General features: G+C 37.4%; 1 protein-coding gene and 1 gene segment (V, D, J or C); both read left to right on the top strand.

Moving 5' to 3' along the window:
* Positions 1–2669: 2669 nt before the first annotated feature.
* LOC110971380 (immunoglobulin heavy variable 3-48-like) lies at positions 2670–7869 on the top strand. The segment is given in 4 exon segments: positions 2670–2715; positions 5089–5387; positions 7646–7702; positions 7813–7869. Coding segments are annotated over 4 exon segments (459 nt in total).
* A 2422-nt stretch (positions 7870–10291) lies between these two features.
* LOC127531543 (uncharacterized) overlaps positions 10292–22148 on the top strand; it is a 71418-nt gene continuing 59561 nt past the window's right edge. Inside the window, exons 1-2 of the mRNA XM_051941101.1 lie at positions 10292–10362; positions 10459–10764. Of these exons, the coding sequence (XP_051797061.1) occupies positions 10320–10362; positions 10459–10764 (349 nt within the window). The 5' untranslated portion in view covers positions 10292–10319. The remainder of the gene's footprint in view (positions 10363–10458; positions 10765–22148) is intronic.

Raw genomic sequence — 22148 nt, 5'->3', positions numbered from 1 at the left:
TCTGTCTATGAAAGATTTAGTGAATTTCCAGAAGATTTGAATCTTTGAAGAAAGTTTAAAAATCTAATAATTAAAGTCCAAACACATGTGGACAGAATATTGACATGCTGATGCAGTAAAACAATTAATAAATCTATTTCTGTCTGCATTTGAAGAAAAGCTCAGTGAATTTATTTCTGTGCAGGTTTTTGTCATTTACAACCAGTAAAAAAAAATACTAATGCAGTAATATTAATTCTAAACCACACCAGATGATGTTCTCTTTGATTTATATTTCAGACAACCACATACAATGCTACAGGGTTCCATTTTATTTACACACGTGGACAAAATTGTTGGTACCCCTCAGTTAAAGAAGGAAAAACCCACAATTCTCACTGAAATCACTTGAAACTCACAAAAGTAACAATAAATAAAAAATTTTTGAAAATTAAATAATCAAAATCAGCCATCACTTTTGAATTGTTGATCAACATAATTATTTAAATAAACAAACTAATGAAATAGGGCTGGACAAAAATGATGGTACCCATAACTTAATATTTTGTTGCACAACCTTTTGAGGCAATCACTGCAATTAAACGATTTCTGTATTTGTCAATGAGCGTTCTGCAGCTGTCAACAGGTATTTTGGCCCACTCCTCATGAGCAAACAGCTCCAGTTGTCTCAGGTTTGATGGGTGTCTTCTCCAAATGGCATGTTTCAGCTCCTTCCACATATGTTCAATGGGATTCAGATCTGGGCTCATAGAAGGCCACTTTAGAATAGTCCAACGCTTTTCTCTCAGCCGTTCTTGGGTGTTTTTGGCTGTGTGTTTTGGATCGTTGTCCTGTTGGAAGACCCATGACCTGCGACTGAGGCCAAGCTTTCTGACACTAGGCAGCACATTTCTCTCCAGAATGCCTTGATAGTCTTCAGATTTCATCGTACCTTGCACACTTTCAAGACACCCTGTGCCAGATGCAGCAAAGCAGCCCCAAAACATTACTGAGCCTCCTCCATGTTTCACCGTAGGGACAGTGTTCTTTTCTTCGTATGCTTGGTTTTTGAGTCTATGAACATAGAGTTGATGTGCCTTACCAAAAAGCTCCAGTTTGGTCTCATCTGTCCAAAGGACATTCTCCCAGAAGCTTTGTGGCTTGTCAACATGCATTTTTGCAAATTCCAGTCTCGCTTTTTTATGAGTTTTTTTCAGCGGTGGTGTCCTCCTTGGTCGTCTCCCATGAAGTCCACTTTGGCTCAAACAATGACGAATGGTGCGATCTGACACTGATGTACCTTGGCCTTGGAGTTCACCTTTAATTTCTTTGGAGGTTGCTCTGGGCTCTTTGGATACAATTCCAACGATCCGTCTCTTCAATTTGTCATCAATTTTCCTCTTGCGGCCACGTCCAGGGAGGTTGGCTACTGTCCCGTGGGTCTTGAACTTCTGAATAATATGAGCCACTGTTGTCACAGGAACTTCAAGCTGTTTAGAGATGGTCTTATAGCCTTTACCTTTAAGATGTTTGTCTATCATTTTTTTTCGGATGTCCTGGGACAATTCTCTCCTTCGCTTTCTGTTGTCCATGTTCAGTGTGGTACACACCTTTTCACCAAACAGCAGGGTGACTACTTGTCTCCCTTTAAATAGGCAGACTGACTGATTATGAGTTTGGAAACACCTGTGATGTCAATTAAATGACACACCTGAGTTAATCATGTCACTCTGGTCAAATAGTTTTCAATCTTTTATAGAGGTACCATCATTTTTGTCCAGGCCTGTTTCATTAGTTTGTTTTTTTAAATAATTATGTTAATCAACAATTCAAAAGTAATGGCTGTTTTTGATGATTTAATTTTCAATAAATTTTTATTTATTGTTACTTTTGTGAGTTTCAAGTGATTTCAGTGAGAATTGTGGGTTTTTCCTTCTTTAACTGAGGGGTACCAACAATTTTGTCCACGTGTGTAAATGATCCTGCAGCTGCTTTATTTCAGAGCTTCCAAATGAAACATTTAAGGTTTTTCATATGAACCTGTGAACCTGTAAACAGTTATAGCAAACTTAAGTTTAACACTTTGATAATCCCAAACGCTAACATGTGCAGCAGTAGGTGTAGTACAGAAAATATGGAATTAACTAGATGAACACATTAAGGCTGATGTTAAAAAACAAAGAAATAAAACGACTTCTCTCATATTTTTGAATATGTTAAACAGCATATATGTCAAAAATGTGTCTTAAAATTTGATTTCAAGACAATCAGCGCATCTTCTATAATTGCAATTAAAACTCTGATCGTTTTAACTGATGTTTCTTCCATAATAATTCATGAGTGAGCTGGACAAACATTCTGTATTTTCAGTCACATTGGAGTATCATGTATTGATCATTAGCAGTGACTGTATGTTAAAATCGTTCATCTTTAAAGTTACTGAGGCAAGTGGATGTCAAGATGAACAGCAGCATTCTGAAGCAGCTGCTCTGTGTTCTGGTGCTCAGGAGAAAGAGATCAAACTCGGATGACAGAGTTTTTTTCTCAAATAAAGTTCTCTCTGAATTTAATATTTACATCTATTTACACAAACTGTACAGATACCAGACAGTCCAGTTATCTCGTCCCTGTCAGGAGAAGTCAACTCTTCTTAACTGACTGCAGAGAGGATGCAGAGTCAGTCTAACATGATGGTCTACAGGACAGGGCTGCTGCTTTTAACCATCTACTGGGCAGGTGAAGATTTTCTCTGACTTCAGCTTCATATTTCCTATTTGTCATCCATCCTCATTGTTCTTTTTACTCTCTTGGCAGGACTGATGGTCAGACCCTGACAGAATCGGGATCAGTGGTTTAAAGTTCTGGAGAGTCCCACAGACTGACCTGTACAGTCTCAGGATTCATCCTCAGCAGCTATTATATGGCCTGGATCAGACAGACTCCTGGCGTGGATTGCTTATCTTGGCACAGCTAGTTCTCCTATCGATTGCTCTCAGTTTATCCATTACAGTGTCTTTTAATTGTCCAGATTCAACACACGAACAGCCTGAAGACCGAAGATTCTGTTGTTTATTATTGTCATCGATGACTGAAGTTGGTTGAGCAAATGTACAAAATCCTAAAATAGTTAACTTTATGACCTTAAATCATAAATCGTCAGGAAAATATTTGTTGATGTTCGTTTTCATGAAACTGCATCACTTCCCCTGAGAATAATCATTACTCAAAACAAAAATAATCACTAAAACATGAATAAAATACATCCTGTTGCTGTGTTGATCAGTAATCAACACTCACTGCTAAATTCTGTCTCGTTATGAAGAACAGAAATACTCAATGTACAATATTTAGGGATGGAATGGAAGCATGGTTTTAAATGCGGAAATAAATCCTTCTGTAGTTCCCTTAAATGAGCACTAGAGGGCAGTCAGTATCCAATCTTTCTCTCCTCTGTCACAACAAGGAGATTTCAAAATCTGTTGATTTCGACTGACTCCTACTGAAACCCTGAACTCATCTCAGAGGTTTGATCTCATTGTGCTCATGTACACTGGAAATAGCGACTATTGGTGCATCATTACAAGCTTTAATTTTTAAAAAAAAACAACAGCAGTGAGAGCAGCTTCATGTGTAAATTCAGTTGAACATCACAATCTCTTCATCTCAGATAAGTTTTAAGATCACAAAGCCAGAAGACTGATTGAGCTGCTATTTATTGTTGATATTTTGTGATGAACTCTTTAAGAAAAGTAACACAACAATCAGACAAACGTTCACATGCTGGGTGCTTCCTGACCTGTAAAAGTTCATTACTAATAATTATTTTCAACTACTGACCATAAATTCTGACTTCCTCTTTCAAACAAATGTATACATTTGTAAATTTTGTGAAAGTGCCACATTTAAGCAATAACTAAGATTTTAAAGTTGCTATAGAAAGAAATTTGTCTGAAGTTGTGTTTTTAATATGCATCTACAATTCCCACAAATAAAACACAACTACATTTAAATATAAACTACAGGCCAAATGCTCGGAAGAAACTTCAGGTTTCTGTTGGCAATGTCTTTCTTAAAAAACAGTATGAATTCTCTGTATTTTGGGATGCATTTACTGCATGATCAGACTTTGCTTTCATCAATATGCACCATTTCCTCAATTTACCCTTAGGTACACACGTGGACAAAATTGTTGGTACCCCTCAGTTAAAGAAGGAAAAACCCACAATTCTCGCTGAAATCACTTGAAACTCACAAAAGTAACAATAAATAAAAATTTATTGAAAATTAAATAATCAAAATCAGCCATCACTTTTGAATTGTTGATTAACATAATTATTTAAAAAAACAAACTAATGAAATAGGGCTGGACAAAAATGATGGTACCTCTATAAAAGATTGAAAACTATTTGACCAGAGTGACATGATTAACTCAGGTGTGTCATTTAATTGACATCACAGGTGTTTCCAAACTCATAATCAGTCAGTCTGCCTATTTAAAGGGAGACAAGTAGTCACCCTGAGTTTGCATTTAAAAAAATCACAGTAAATCTCAGCTGTGTCCATATCTCTATAACTATCACAGAAATGGCTAGAAAGAAACAATTGACTAAAGAAACAAGAGAACAGATACAAATACCTGACAATTTTTTAATAAAATGTGTTTTGATGAGCGACTCTTCATATTATAATCGTGTTTTATTTTTTTTTGCAAAGTACACCAATGAAACTATGATCTTTTTTCGTACAAATTTCATCTTGTTTCCAAACTTTTGGCCTAAAGTGCACTTATTTGAAGAAATGATTTATGATTATTTTTATATTTTACATCAATCACTAAACTCAAAGTTTTGGTTTTGTCAACTTCTCTCCATCTTTGAAGGCGGAGTCGATGCAAACTGTCTTCCACCTCTACATATGTGACTGCTGAGAGAACAACAGAACAGTGGACAGTCAGAGTTAAACAAGATGGACTTTAGCACAGGACTGATACTTTTAACTGTCTGCTGGGCAGGTGAAGATCTCCGCTTAAATTGTGTTCTGTTTTGTAAATCTATGAAGAAGTTAACTTGTGTCTATATTATTTTATTTCTGTTTATTTGCTCTTTACAGGTGTTGATGGTCAGACTCTGACAGAGTCTGGATCAGCAGTTAAAAGACCTGGAGAATCCCACAGACTGACCTGTACAACATCTGGAATATCATTCAGCAGCTATGAGATGAACTGGATCAGACAGGCTCCCGGTAAAGGACTGGAGTGGATCGCTTACATTCACCCCAGTAGTGGTAGCGATATATACTACTCTCAGTCAGTCCAAGGCAGGTTCACCGTCTCCAGAGACAACAGCAAAGAGCAGCTGTATCTGCAGATGAACAGCCTGAAGACTGAAGACTCTGCTGTTTATTATTGTGCTCGAGACACACAGTGACTGAAGTTGGTTGAACAGCTGTACAAAAACTTATATTGGTCAGATAACCACTAATATTGGACTGTATGTTTATTTATTTATAACATATGCTTCCTTAGATTACATGAAATCTTGTACAACTTGTACAGCAGTGGAGGCAATCAACAATGAATGCTAAACAGAGAAAAAAAATTAGCTTCTAAAATCCTACAGGTATCACTTCTTCATTAACAGGGCAAAACAACAATTCGTATTCAATACGTACAATGCGAATGTCAGAAATTCTCACTTTTCTTGTTCATCTTAACAGATGTTTCTGATATAATAAGTTATGAGTGAGCTGTACCAACATATTTCATTTTGAATCAGATAGGAATGAAATAAGCTTTTATCTCGTAAATATCGTAATATCTAAGGGCAAAAGAAATTTAAGTTTTGTGTGACCAATATACATAATATATGTAGATCTATGTAGATATGATATGTAAATATTATATATCACTGCTGACCTGGGAGCGGTTTTGTATTGTCTGTGTATTGTTGTGTTGTGTACATTTTATTTTTATTTTTATTTTTTATTTATTTATTTTTATTTTATTTTTTTATTTTTGTTTTATGTTGCATTTGTATATGGATTGTATTGTAAATAATGCAACTGCATTGATACATTGTAAGGATGTTGTATGGACCCCAGGAAGAATAGCTTTGGCATTGCCATAGCTAATGGGGATCCAAATAAATCAAATCAAATCAAAAATCTCGTTCAGGTCTGACTACTGAAAAATCACTCCACAGTGAAAGGATGAAATTTTAAGCAGTTCATTAAAAATTCCACCTCAATATAAGTTGCACATCAAATTTAGAAACAGGTTTATGCATTTATAGCTTTTAAAGCCCTGCATAATCTGCTTTTGTCTGCTACCCCATTAGCATGGTTTGAGATCATCACAGCATATTTAGTCACCTACAATCATGTATTTGAGAGACTCAGTGACTGAAGTTGTCTTAGCAGCTTCACAAAAACCTACAGTTGTCATCCCTTCATTGAAATGCGTCCAAATATTTTAGATTTTTTCTGACTTATAGTTTGTTTTACATTTATTGCATTATTTGATGCTTTTTAATGTTTTCTTTTCCATATTTGTTGTATTTTGTCCCAGCAGAAAAGACCATGAAAACTGCAGAATAACATATTATTACTAAAGATTAAACCCATTCAGAACACTCCTTTAGCTGAATTTTCTCAAGTTGTGTTGCGTCATTAAAGATAATTTCTGATAAAAATTTTCCTGGGATTTTGGAAAACTAAACATCTTCTCATGTGTGTATTTCCATCTCTGAGCAGCTCTTTATTTCCACAGTCTTCTACTATTATTTCTTATTGTTGGCCAACTACATTTCATACTATTTGCAGGATCCTGATTTCTGCAGCTTCAGTGTGCAGAAAATAAATACAGTCTAAACAGAATGTGAATGACAAACCTCATTTAACAATAAAAACTGGGAAATATCATAAATTATGAATCAATTTCATTTCGCAAGAATCAAACCTTGAATTGAATGACTGTAACTGTCCAAGTTCAACATACATGACAAAGATGAAGGCCAAGAACACTCCAACTCTCTTGTTCCTGTGAGGAGGAGTCAATGTAAAGCGTCTTCAGCCTACTTATGTGACTGCAGAGAGGATGACAGAGACTAGTGGACACACAGTTTAACATGATGGATTTGAGGACACCATTGTTGATTTTTACCATTTTGTGGGCAGGTGAAGACTTTCACTGATGTTGGTTTGATCATCCATCTTCACAAAGTTACAAACTTACAACAAGTGAGAATTTTCTTGTTTGTCTCTGCAGGTGTTGATGGTCAGACTCTGACTCAATCTGAATCAGTCATTAAAAGACCTGGAGAATCCCACAGACTGACCTGTACAACCTCTGGATTCACATTCAGCAGCTACGGGATGCACTGGGTCAGACAGGGTCCTGGTGAAGGACTGGAGTGGATTGCTGCTACTTGTTGCGGCAGCAACAAATACTACTCTCAGTCAGTCCAAGGCAGGTTCACCGTCTCCAGAGACGACGGCAAAGAGCAGCTGTATCTGCAGATGAACAGCCTGAAGACTGAAGATTCTGCTGTTTATTATTGTGCTCGATATACACAGTGACTGAAGTTGGTTTAACAGCTGTACAAAAACCGACAGCATTTATTTCTATTGTAGCTCTTGAGAAAGAATTACACTTTCCGTTTATCTCTAGATGGATTTGGGCAATAAACTGGCCTGGTCAGACAACACGGACAGCATCTACAGGAAAGTACAGAGTCATCTGTTTTCCTGAGGAGACTGGGGTCCTTTAACATCTACAAAAACTGCTGTGGATGTTCTACCAGTCTTTCATGTCAAGTGTTCTCTTGTATGCTGTAGTTTGTTGGGGAGGAAGCATTAAAAAGAGGGATGCTGAATGACTGGACAGACGGGTGAGGAGAGCTGGCTCAGCGGTGAGCACAGAGCTGGACTCTCTGTTTTCAATAGCAGAGAAAGATTCTCTCCATCCAGAACAACACACAGCATCCTCTACACAGGACTGTGATCAGTCAGAGGAGTGTTTTCAGCTCCAGGCTGCTGTTTCTGACCTGCTCCACCAACTGACTCAGAAACTCTTCTGTCCTCCTGGCCATCAGACGGTACAACTCATCACTGAGTGATCTGGGAGGATCACAGTCATAATCACATTAGGACCAATGTTATTATTGTTATAGAATGTCCATGCACCTGAGGTAGTTCAATATAACTTTGTCTTACTACCTGTCAAAGTCACTTTAAATCACTGTGCCTTGAAATGTGTAAATACTGTGTAGTATTCTAAAGATTTTAAAATTAGGAAAGTTTTTTATAGTATGGTATTGTACAGCAAGATTTCCAGAACATATACTAACCTTTATTGCTAGTGTTACTAACCTGCCTTTTTGTTATTTTATGTTGTTGTATGTACGCTGCTGAACATTTGAATTCCCCCTGGATTATTGAAGCATCTATTTATCTATCTAGATGAAAACTTAAAAAGCAGCAATAGCGATCATTTAAGGGAAACATTGCAATGTGCTGAAATCATTGTAATGGGAATGAGGCAGCAGAATAAAAGGTACAACAATCCAAAAGTGGAAATATTTATGTGAAATCTGAAGTGAGACACAATAAAAACTGTAAATGAAATTAAATGCTGCAGTTTCTTTATTGAAGACATTACAGGCCAGTGTGTGACAAGTTTCTCTTTCCTCTCTCATTTAAAGGCACAAATATATCTGCTGTTCTCGCTGATTTTAACTGAATGAAACTGAAAGATCTACACTGACATCAAACATGTTTTTCACTCCTCAGTCAGCTACACCATTAATGTTTTTTTTTCAGACGAAGTTAATCCACAATTTCCTCCTTTTCCTCACAGATGACAAACTGCTCAAATACATAATATCTCTATTGTTGGAGTTTATAATTCACTCTCTCTCTCATAGTTCAGCACTGATCTGATCTTTCAGAACTGTATCTCCAAAGTCTCAGACAGGTGAAAATGCAAATCCACAATCTCCACCCATTCTTCCTGCACTATACATAAATATATAACCTTCATATGAGCCTTTACACTCACAGTCTCTGCTGAGGTTTCATCATGACACTTTTACAAAGTCTCTTCCTTGTCGCTCTCATTTCAGGTAAGTCAAGTCTGGATCCTGCAGAGGAAAAGAAAATGATCTCCAGATGCTGCTGCCATCTAAACTCTGTGTCCTTTCAGCTGCTCGGGGTCAGTCCCTCACCTCGTCAGATCCACTGGTCAGCAGAGCAGGACAATCAGTCACTCTGTCTTGTAAAGTTCAAGGACTCTCTCTGACTTGGCTGCACTGGATCCGTCAGAAACCAGGACAAGCACTGGAATGGATCGGACGCATTGACGGTGGAACTGGAACGATATTCTCTCAAAGTCTCCAAGGACAGTTTTCCATCACCAAAGACACTTCTCTAAACGTTGTGTATTTAGAGGTGAAGAGTCTCAAACCAGAAGACTCTGCAGTTTATTTCTGTGCACGAGAGACACAGTGACACAAGAGTCAACAACGCTGTACAAAAAGTGAACAACAACCATCACTGAGTGAGAAGCACTGAAGCATGTCAGGCTTTAAAAGACACTTTTTCAGCTGAATAACGGACAATTATTAATGAAACACATCAATAAAGTTTATCAGTCTGGTGTCAGGATGTTTATCATGACTCACTGCAATAATAACAGCAGAAAATCAACCACAGAGAAAACTTTCCTTTCAAAACAACATTCAGTTTTTCTACATTAACCTGAAGTAAATAACCGTCTAGATGGTCCATTAGAGGTTGCGCTAAATGTTTTAGTGTGGTCACTCTGGAAGACGCACTATTTGATCCTGATTTAAATATAATTTATTCAACAATATGCAAAAAAAACCACATAAAAGGAAGTGTGTGTTTCCCAAATACAGGAATATTTATGTGAAATCTGAAGTGAGCCGCAATAAAATAAAATAAAAAAATACATTAGAAGCCTTTGTGTGACAAGTTTCTGTCTTCTCTCACTATAAAGAGACAAACAGGACTAATTTAAAGATTTATACTGACATCAAACATGTTTTTCACTCCTCAGTCAGATGCTCCATTAATGTTTCTTTCAGATTAAGTTAATCCACACTTTCCTCCTTTTTCTCACACATGAAAATGATGTGAAAACTCTAGAAGATACATTAGAGGCTGTGTTAAATGTTCAAGTGTGGTCACTCCAGAAGACACACTGTTGATTTAAATGTAATTTATTCAACATTATGCAAATAAAGCTCACATAAAAGGAAGTGTGTGTTTCTGTGTCAGTGAGAGGAAACCAGAGCTCACATCAGTTGAGCTCCAACATCAACATGTTCTCTGCAGCTCTGATTCTGCTGCTGGCTGCTGGATCCTGTGAGGAGCTTTCACTGGATTCACACTCATCAACACATTACAAACACTCAGTAATATGATGAATGCTGGAGATAATGTTGATTTGTGTCTCCACAGGTGTGAACAGTATTGATCTCATCCAGCCAGACTCAATGCTTGTGCAGCCTGGACAGACTCTGACCATCACCTGTCAACAGTCTGGTTATTCTGTGACTTCTAACAGCTATGCAACAGGTTGGATCAGACAGCGTGAAGGAAAAGCAATGGAATGGATTTTTGATCAGGTGGGAGGAGGAGACTTTTACCGAAACAATGCTCTGAAGAACAAATTCAGTTTCAGCAGAGACACTTCTGCAGGAACTGTGACAATAACAGGACAGAACCTGCAGTCTGAGGACACAGCTGTTTATTACTGTGTACGTCGCACAGTGACATAAACCACCAACAAACCAGCACAAAAACTTAACAACCAGCAAGACTCAGTAGTATCAGTATGAGACTTAAACCATGAGGAGCTGGAGCGCATTTTAATATGTTTTACTTCAAAGAAGTAAAATTCCATTGTTCAATACTACAATCCAACAAACAGAAATAGCTGTTGGTCTTTGACAGTTTTATGTTCTCATCTGATTATCTGTAGACACTCTACTGATAGTAAAATATATATGAGTCTGTGTCTCATTTTTAAACTTGTAGAAATAAAATTTAATCTACCAAGAACAACTCAATCACTTCTAAATTTTACCTGAAAAACTGTTCCAGAAACACTCCTTCCTGCTCCTTCTGATTCTGCTCCAGCAGCAACCGAGCTGCCCTACCTCCTCAGGCTGATCAGCTGATTCCTCCGCTTCATTTCCTACTGCTCTGTCCTTCATCATCATCCAGTTGAGAGTCAAAACACTAGAGTAGAGAGTAAATAATAACTTGACAACCACGTTAACTATTAACACTGATATTGTTTCTCTGTAAACTATAAAAATTCTCAAGCTGTGAGTCAAATTTGATGCAACAGAAATGAAGCACAATAAAACAATTTTCAATTTAATCAGACTTCTCACAACTACAAAAACAACTACAACAAGCATGTCTTTCATGATACTGATTGCTGTATTTTCTCCACCCTTATTCTTAAATTTACTGCTAGACCAAAATTTACAAAATGTTTAAATTTCAGAATAATCTCAAAAATAACTTTTGATCGTAAAACGCGTTGAGGAGCTTGTAGTTGCTTCCCACTAAATATATATAAACCAGTAAATGTTTGACTCTTTGCAGACTCCAGCTAGTAATGTAATATTAAACATAGATTTTGGTGCAATAATAATGTGAGTAGAAACCATTTCTGCTTTGTTTTAGAAAACTCCACCGACTCAGACAGGACGACTAAAAGTTAGACAATCTGGACTTTAATGTGTTTTGTTGAATTCTCTGTTCTCTGCTCTGGTTGGCTTGTTTGGATTTTTTTGAACACCATATAATCTTTAATGCTTTTTAGAACAAAGATCCATTGCTGCTAAAATGCAGCATGAACTCCGTCCCCTACAGACAAAACAAACCAAAAGAATTCAGTCAGTATTTCATTCTTCACAGCTCCAGTCGACCATTAGCCTAGCCGCGCTAGACAACCCACGGCAACGAATTTAATTCTCTGTCAGGGTGGGTCTAGTTACCCTCCATAAGGCTCGAGGCTGGATTCTCCTAAAACTGGCAGGACCAATCACCATGAAGTGTAGAGTCAGAAGGCGGGCGTAACGAAGTGACGACAGAGGCGTGACGATTCTGACAGAAACAACAGGAAACAACTAGCCTAGCCGTGCTAGACAACCCACGGCAACGAATTTAATTCTCTGCCGGGGTCGACAACAAAAACGACAACAGTCGTTGAGCTCCATTAGCACCGACTATGAATAATCTTTCTGTTAACATGTCTGTAATATACTTGAGCTTCATCCATTTACTGTATAAATAAGGCTTCACCGAACTACCGCATCCTCTGATTTCCGGCGCTCTAGGAGCCTATTCGTTGCGCTGATTGGTTGTATACTTACCCAATTGCTGCAGAGTGATTTGACAGACAACCTTTTAGCCCGCCTCCCTCCCTGTCGAGCGTGCCTAGACCCTTGTGCCTTCAGAACATGGGTCTAGCGCGGCTAGGCTAGTCGACCATGACAGTGTAGTTAGGTTCAACACATAAACAGCCTGAAGGCTGAAGATTCTGCTGTTTATTATTGTCGTCGATGACTGACGTTTGTTTGAACAGATGTACAAAATCCTACACTAGTTAACATTATGGTCTTTAAATAATAAATCATCAGGAAAATATTTGTTGATGTTGTTTGATATGAAACTGCATCACTTCCCCTGAGAGCAATCATTAATGTTGACAATAATTGAATAAAATATACATTGTGGCTGTAATGACCAGAGTTTAACACTCGCTGCTAAATTCTGCCCAGTTATGAAGAACAGAAATGCTCCATGTACAATATTTAGGAACAAAGTTGGGTCTTCAAATCCATTTTATTGTGTCTTGGTTTATCGCCCACCTGGCTATGCTTCTAACTTCTTAAATGATTTTTGTGTATTTCTAACTACAATTATAAAATTGGAGAAGGTTTTAATACTTGGAGATTTTAACATCCATATTGATGACAGCAAATGTCGCCAAGCAGAGAAATTTTTAACAATGATTGAAACTTTTAATTTTGACCATCATGTCTCTGGACCAACGCATAAGGAGGGCCATACTTTAGACTTAGTGTTTTCACTTGGCCTAAATATTGAAAATCTTTGTGTTGAGGATGTTCACATGAGTGATCATAGTTTTATTTCTTTTCAGTTGATTCTTACTCCTGAGCCTGTACCTCCCAAGATGAGAATAAGGAGGCGGCTCATTACTGGAAATACTGCAGATAGTTTTTCTGCTTTGTTTGATTCTAATTTGCTCCTGAACTATCACGATGTAGATAGTCTCACTCTCGGCTTTAACAGATACTGCGAATCCATTTTGGACCAGGTTGCACCTTTTAGATCTAATTTGGTGTCCAAAAAACCCGTATGCCCCTGGATAAATGATTCTGTTCGCGAAATGAAAAGACTTTGCAGAAAAACAGAGCGCCTTTGGAAATCCTCTCGACTTGAGGTTCATAGATTACACCTCAGGGGTCTTTTGTCTTCTTTGAACAACATGATAACTGAGGCCAGATCTGATTATTTTCGGAAGCTGATTACTGTTAATAAGAAAAGGCCACAAGTTTTGTTTGACACAATCAACTCTATTGTATCCCCGGCTGCTCCGATTACACCTGTGTTCTGTAAGGCAGATTGTGATAATTTTTTAACATTCTTTACCGGCAAAATCCAGGTTATCAGGGACAAAATCCAAATGTCATCCTTTACGTATCCTGCTGTTACTGAGCATGTAACATTTAAGTGGTCCTCCTTTAAGCTGGTATCCCAGGATGACATTTTAGCTTTTGTATCCAAAATGAAGCCTTCGTTTTGTTCTTTTGATACCTTGCCGTGTAAACTTTTTTAAAATTTGTTTGATGTGATTGGTCCATGGATTACTAAATTGACAAATATGTCCCTTTCCAGTGGTGTTTTTCCTTCTTGCCTTAAGCATGCAATTGTCGAACCTCTTCTGAAGAAAACCAATCTAGATCCGGGGGAGCCAAAAAATTATAGGCCAATATCCAAACTGCCGTTCATGTCCAAAGTTCTTGAGAAGGTTGTTTGTGAGCAACTTATGTCCTTTCTTGGGAAAAATTATATTTACGACACTTTTCAATCAGGTTTCCGCAAACTACACTCGACGGAGACAGCATTGTTAAAAGTGTCTAGTGACATTTTGATGTCTGCGGACCATGGCAAATGTACTGTTTGGGTGTTGTTAGATCTTTCTTCAGCTTTTGACACAGTAGACCATGACATCCTGTTAACTCGACTTCGTGATTTTGTTGGCCTTTCAGGATCGGTCCTGGCCTGGTTTTCCTCGTATCTGTCAGGCAGGAGTTTTAGTGTCCTTGCAAATCAGTTCCAGTCTGTTTCTACTGACCTTCGGTGTGGAGTGCCCCAGGGCTCTGTTTTGGGCCCAATTTTGTTTTCTCTATACCTCCTCCCTTTGGGAATGTTAATTCAAAAGTTCAGCGACGTTTCATATCATTTGTTTGCTGACGATATCCAGCTTTACTGTTCCTTTAAAGTTTCTGAGATTCATAAATTGAACTCATTATTAACTTGTCTTTCCGAAATTAAAAAATGGCTGGGCGCAAATTGTTTGAGTCTTAATGACGAGAAAACTGAAACATTGGTGTTGGCTCCTGATGATGCCATTGCAGGGATCAATCAGTACCTATCTAATTTTAATTTGTCAGGAAAATCGAGTTTCCGGAATCTTGGTGTTATCTTCGACAAAGACATGTCTTTAGAACACCACTCAAAGCAGCTGACAAGAAATTGCTTCTTCCAATTGAGGAAAATCTCTAAACTTAGACCAATGGTATCTAAAAATGACCTTGAGTTGATAATTCATGCTTTTGTTTCTTCTCGTTTGGACTACTGCAACAGTCTGTTTTCATGTCTTGACAAAAATGAGCTTTCTCGTCTACAGCATGTTCAAAATGCTGCAGCAAGGTTATTGACTCGTACAAATAGGCGAACTCATATTACCCCAGTCTTAAAAAATCTTCATTGGCTTCCAATCCAGTATCGTGTTTATTTTAAAATTTTGGTGTTAACTTTTAGAGCCCTCCATGATCAGGCTCCTGTCTATATCAGAGATCTTGTGCGTCCTTACGTTCCCCCCCGGACGCTGAGATCATCTGATCAAATTCTTATTGCGGCTCCCCGAACCAAGTTTAAAACTCGCGGTGGTCGTTCTTTCCAGGCTGTTGCTCCACAGCTCTGGAATGCTCTTCCACTATCCTTGCGTTGTCTTGATTCCGTGGAGGCTTTTAAGCGTAATCTTAAAACCCACCTGTTTCTCCAAGCATTTTAGACTCACCTGATATGTGACTGTTTATGATCACCATTCTTATTGTTTTAAGTCATACTTGTTATTTGAGTTTCTATTGTGTTTTCTTTTCTTTTATGCTGTTTTTTTTTTTTTTTTTTTTTTTTTTTGTGAAGCACTTTGTGACTGTATTTGTCTGTGAAAGGTGCTATATAAATAAATTTTACTTACTTACTTACTTACATAGTGGGAGCATTGGGCCTCATTCATGAAGCGTTCTTAAGAACAAATCTGTTCTTAGAGCCTTTTTAAGAAGATTTTTGGCATTCACGAACGTGTTCTTAACTGACCTGTTCTTAAAAGTAAGAACAAATTCTAAGAACACTCAGGAGGACTCTTACACACAAAAAATCTGTTCTTTTAGAATTTTGTTACAGTCAAAAGTGATCCAAAAATTTGAATTTCTTTCTTAAAATGATTCAAATATTACCACAAATTATTTAATTTAAAACTAGATTTATTCAAGTGAATTTTCGTGATCAGTGGTTTTATAGTTCAGTGCCAGTTAAACTCAAAATCAGATTTTAGATCTGAAGCTGCACTTGGTCACATTAACGTGTTTGGAGGTCTGTGGGAGGTACAAGCGCAATGACCACTACGACGTGCACGCGCGATGACCCCCGCCACATGCACTTGCAATAACTATTGCAACGTGCGCGCGTAATATCCACCACGCTGACCGCCACCGCGTGCACACGCCCCGGTGTGCACGCGCGCGCTGACCAGGGAGACAAGGCGGACATGGCCTGGGCAGTTTTACCTGTCACTGCAGCAGAGGCAGAGGGTGTTTTATTATGACAGACACCCTTTCTGAGGATAAAAGTTTAGCTGTCTCAGGTCAGACTTTATTGGCTGTTTGAAGCTCTGTCATCTGCAGAAATGACCATCACTCTGGTGGGCGGAGTTTCACCTGCACTCCAGTGCTCACGTGTCTCAAACACTCTCTTGCTGCTGCCTTATAAGGAAGTTTAGAGGGTGTACCTTTTACATTTACAAGTCAATACAATGTAAATGTCATGTTAATGAGAGGGGAGGGTGTTCGTAGAGACTGTTCTTGAATCCGGCGCATCTCCCTCCTAAGAACAGATTTGGCTTGTCAAGAACGCTTCGTGAATCCGACGTACTTTTCTCTTGGGAGTTCTTAAAGCCGTTCTTGCGAACGCTTTTCTATGAACGCATTCATGAATGAGGCCCATTGTTTTCAGTGCAGAAAAAAATCCTGTGTAGTTCCATTAAAGTAGCACTAGAGGGCAGTCAGTATGCAGTCTTTCTCTCCTTTGTCACATCAACGAGACTCTAAAATCTATTGATCCCTGAACTGATCTCAGATGTTTTATCTCACTGTACTCATGAACATTGGAAGTAGCGACTGTTCAAGCTGTCCATGCATCATTATAATGAAAACAAAAATAAAAACAATTTTCAGCAGTGAGAACAGCTGAAAATTGTTGTGTGTAAATTTAGTTGAACCTCACAATCTCAGCATCTCAGATATGGTTTAGGATCAAAAAGCCAGAAGACTGAAGGAGGTGCTGTTTATCCTGAGATTTTGTGTTGAACTCTGAAAGAAAAGTAACGCAACAATAAGACCAATGTTCACATACTGGGTTCTTCCTGACCTACGAAATTTTATAAAAAACAGTCACTGTAAACTATTGACCACAAATTCTTACTTCTTCTTTCCAACAAATGCGTTCATACGAAAAAAAGATTCTGTAAACTTTGTGAAAGTGTCACATTTGAAAAATAATGAAGATTTTAAAGTTGTAACAGAAAGAAATTGGTTAAAATTTACAACTGAATTACAACTTCTATGTCCACTGATTTGAAGGAACGTTCGTGACTTCTTTTTTGTATTTTTCACCAAATACGAAACTAAGAGCCAAGTTTGTTGGACTCCTCTCCATCATTAGAGGCGGAGTCGATGCAAACTGTCTTCCACCTCTACATATGTGACTGCTGAGAGAACAGCAGAACAGTGGACAGTCAGAGTTAAACAAGATGGACTTCAGAACAGGGCTGATACTTTTAACTGTCTGCTGGGCAGGTGACGATCTCAATTTAAATTCTGTTGATATTTAATCTATAAGATGTTAACTTGTGTCTATATTTTTATCTGCCTGTTTATTTGCTCCTCACAGGTGTTGATGGTCAAACTCTGACTCAGTCTGAATCTGTCATTAAAAGACCTGGAGAATCCCACAGACTGACCTGTACAGGTTTTAGATTCACATTCAGCAGCTATGACATGCACTGGGTCAGACAGGCTCCTGGAAAAGGACTGGAGTGGGTTGCTGAAATTTACACCAGTGGTAACACCAAATATTACTCTCAGTCAGTTGAAGGCCGGTTCACCATCTCCCGAGACAACAACGTACAGCAGCTGTATCTGCAGATGAACAGTTTGAAGACTGAAGATTCTGCTGTTTATTATTGTGCTCGAGACACACAGTGACTGAAGTTGTGTTAGCAGCTGTACAAAAACCTACAGCAGTCATCTCGTTGTATTGAACAGCCCAAATATTTTTGATAACCCCTAATCCTAACCGTTTCCTATGATATAGTTTGTCTATTTATTTCAGTACTTCATGTTTTTTGCTTTATTTGTTGGATATGACTAAATTTGTCCCAGCCAAAAATGTTCAGAAAACTGTAAAATAATACGTTAGTACTGAAGACTAAACCCATTAAAATCTTTATTTTTGCTGAAATTAAACTCCTACAAATACAGGTTGTGATGTGTAAATAAAGATAATAATTTCCGGGAGAAACTAAACACCTAGCCGTGTGTGTTTTCATCTCTGAGCAGCTCTTTTCTTCATAGTCCTCTACTATTATTTCCTATTTTTGTTGTACTACATTTTGTTTTATTTGCAGAATCCTGATAGCTGCAGCTTTAGTGTGCAAAAAAACAAATACAGCCTGAACAGAATGTGAATGACTAAATGAATGAATGAAAGGTGCCATGAAACAAATGTTTTTCTCACATTTTGAAGGCTTCCTTAAGAAGCAGTAAATATAGTGTGTCTTGAAAACAGCACATATAGTTTGTTGAAAGTGGGTTGTATTGATTAAATTAGGAAGATTTCCTGCTGGTGGATCTTTCAGTTTTCAGTAGCTGATATCATCATTGTTATTGAAGTGGTAATATATTTATAATGTGTTTTATTTTCCTATTGTGACTCTCAGTAGTCAAATATATCAACAAGTAATAACATCTTTCACTGATTGCAGGTTTACTAAAATATAATGTGATTAAAACAATAATTTAGTTTTGTAACAACACATTTGGACATCATAGATGCAACAAAAGCAGGAACGAATTATTAACAAAACTACTGAGTGATAAAATCCAAACATCAAGTACAATAGAGGTGTTTTTTCAAGCACGTTTTAAGCTGCACATACAACAGTCAGACCCTCTGATTGGCTCCAGTTACTCTGATGCTTCATATGCTGGATTCTATGCAAACTCAGTGGCCTCCTTTGTTACTCAGCTATAAAAACTTCTCATCAGACTGCAGAGTGGAGTTCACAGCAGCACAGGTTCACCATAAACCCTGTTTGTGTTTGCTCTGTTTCTGCTCTTTGCAGCTGGACGTGAGTCTCTTATAACATCTGTATAGTTGTCATCATCAGCAGTTCTTCTTTTACAATACAAACTGATCATTTGTCACGATGATTTTTCTTGTTTTAACAGGTGTGAAGTGTGAACAGTTGACTCAGCCACAATCTATGACTGTGCAGCCAGGTCAACGTCTCTCCATCACCTGTCAGGTCTCTTATTCTGTGAGCAGCTACAGCACAGCTTGGATCAGACAACCTGCAGGAAAAGGACTGGAGTGGATTGGTTGGGAGACAAGCTTTAAAGATTCACTGAAAAACAAGTTCAGTGGCAACAAAGACACTTCCAGCAACAGAGTGACTCTGAATGGACAGAATATGCAGCCTGAAGACTCTGCTGTGTATTACTGTGCCAGATACACACAGTGACACAAATGATCAGTAGACCTGAACAAAAACCCCTCAGTGTCTGAACACTTGTAACATGAAGCCACCAGAGGAGGAGCCCTCAGACCAGGAATGAATTCAAACTGTTCATTCAAAGTTAAAAATGTGTCTTCTTTGTTTGACTCACAGTATCTATGCTAAAGTATTGACCTGGATTGAGATTAAAATGATGAAAACAATGAAACAATAAGCCCCTTATGTCAGCAAAGTTCATATTTTAGCATCCTGGTAGCTGAGCTGTGAGTTTCTCAAAACTGGTTGTTCTGAGATTCAAGCATTCAAAGTTATCTGCAAATTTAAAGCTTTAAATTTCTATCTATAAAAGCACAAGAATTTCGAGAAACTAATAAATTTAGTTGGCGATAATTAATAAAAAAATATGGCTGAACGATTTGTCCACACCTCTAGAATATTGTTGCAGTAAGAACAGTATTCTCTACTTCTTGCACTGTATTCTCATTCTAGCAGTTGTCATTTTGCACACTTGTGAATATATATTCTTATATAGATTTGTAAATATCCAGAAAAGAAAATATATATATTTGCTGGAATATATATTAATAATAGATCCTATTATTAATTTGCAATATTATTATTGATTCTATAGTTATTTTATTATTCTCTTTTCCTTATTCCTAGAATGAAACAAACAACCAAAACCAAATTATTTGCTTGTTGTGTACGTACATTAAAGCTGATTGTAACAACAACAACAACAACAACAACAACAATAGTAATAATAATAATAATAACATCAGTCATAATAATAATAATAATAATAATAATGATAATAATAGTAAAAGGACTGCAAAGAACTCTGTCACTTTCCATTGTTTTACAAAGTTTATATTTCTGACTGTACAATAATGTTTTATGGACTGGTAAATGAATCATTACAACATCCATGTAAAGTCATTTTTGATGTTTCAGTAATGTTCTCAGTTTTTGTTTCTGTTCTCTGGCATCTTGAAAATTGAACATTGTGAGGAAAAAAACAGGATATTATAATGAACTGATTTGTCCAGAAGTTATATTTACTTTAATTCTTCATTTTATTCATTCTATCTTGTTAAAATATTACAGAATTTTAGTTCAGTTCCCTCCTTCCTGTGAGGAGGAGTCAATGCAAATCTCAACATTTTTCCACGGCTACTTGTTCAGCTGCAGAGAGGAAAACAGAGAGTTGGACACTTTGTGGAAGATGATGGACTACAGGACAGGACTGCTGCTGTTAACTCTCTGCTGGGCAGGTGAAGGACTTCAACAATCCTGATTTGACACGACTCTTACATGAGTATGAACAGAATTCATTTGATGTTTTCTTCATGTCTTGGCAGGTGTTGATGGTCAGACTCTGACAGAATCTGAATCAGTGGTTAAAAGACCTGGAGAATCCCACAGACTGACCTGTACAGGATCTGGATTCACATTCAGCAGCTATCCTATGAACTGGGTCAGACAGGCTCCTGGTAAAGGACTGGAGTGGATCGCTTTTGTGCACACAGGCAGTTCTCATTTCTATTACTCCCAGTCAGTCCAGGGTAGATTCACCATCTCCAGAGATGATTCCAGCAGTAAAGTCTATCTACAGATGAACAGTCTGAGGACTGAGGACACAGCAGTGTATTACTGTGCGAGAGACACACAATGAGAGACATAAATAGAAGAGTGGTACAAAAACTACTTCCTTTTTTAATCACCACCATGGAGACGGCAGTGTAAGGTTTAGTGACAACAGCATGAGAGAAACAAGTCACCTTTATAGTGTCTGTCTATGAGAGATTTAGTGAATTTCCAGAAGATTTTAATCATTGAAGAAAGTATAATAAAATAATAATTAAAGTCTAAACTCATGTAGACAGAATATTGACATGTTGATGCAGTAAAACAGATAGTAGCTTTTCTTCAATCTGCACTTGAAGAGAAGCTCAGTGAATTTATTTATTTGCAGGTTTTTGTCATTTTTTTTCTGGTATCGCTTCAGAATAACAAAATAATATAACAGGTAAAAAATGCTCATAAAATTATATCACTTATTTTTATTTCTGACAACCACATATACTCAGTTAAAATGCACTGAATATTGCAAAAATATATAGGAAAGCAGGAACTACCATAGTTTTGTCTAAACAAAACAATAGTTTGTGCACTTTACAGCCATGGCCATAAGTTTGGACACAACATGACTTTCTATGTCTGTTTTGATGTCTATTACAGAACATAACTAATATTTTTTGACAGCACCAGTTTAATTAGTCAACAAATCAACAAGGGATATAATATTATCAATAAATTCCAACAATTGGAACAACTTTGTTCCCAAAACATAATATTAGAAGAAAATAACAAACAAATGCAGTACTTTCACAACCGAATTTGGTAAGAAGAACAAAATGACACCAAACTCTTTTGATGTTTTTTTTTTAAAATATGAAACTTAATATAGTTCTCAGGAGTTGTGTACTGTATTGTAAGTGACAATTTTGTGGTATTTTCTAAGATTCACAAGCGTCATAGTACTTGTGTCCAAACTTATGGCCATGGCTGTATCATGTGTTTGCATTTTTAAGCAACTGCTTTTTATTTTTATTTCCTATTTTTCATCCAGCAAGTTTTAATTCTTTTGACAGGATCCTGCAGCTGATTTATTTCAGAGCTTCAATGAAACTATCTAAAGTCTGATATGAAACTTCAAACCTGTAAACAGTTATAGCAAACCTATGTTTATAACACTAACTTCAGTGTGCAGCAGTAGGTGTAGGACAGGAAATATGGAAATGAC

The sequence above is a fragment of the Acanthochromis polyacanthus genome, chromosome 21 (assembly GCF_021347895.1).
Source record: "Acanthochromis polyacanthus isolate Apoly-LR-REF ecotype Palm Island chromosome 21, KAUST_Apoly_ChrSc, whole genome shotgun sequence".
Classification (NCBI taxonomy): Eukaryota; Metazoa; Chordata; class Actinopteri; family Pomacentridae; genus Acanthochromis; species Acanthochromis polyacanthus.
The sequence above is the reverse complement of the archived record's forward strand: the minus strand, read 5'-3'. Positions and strand labels throughout refer to the sequence as shown.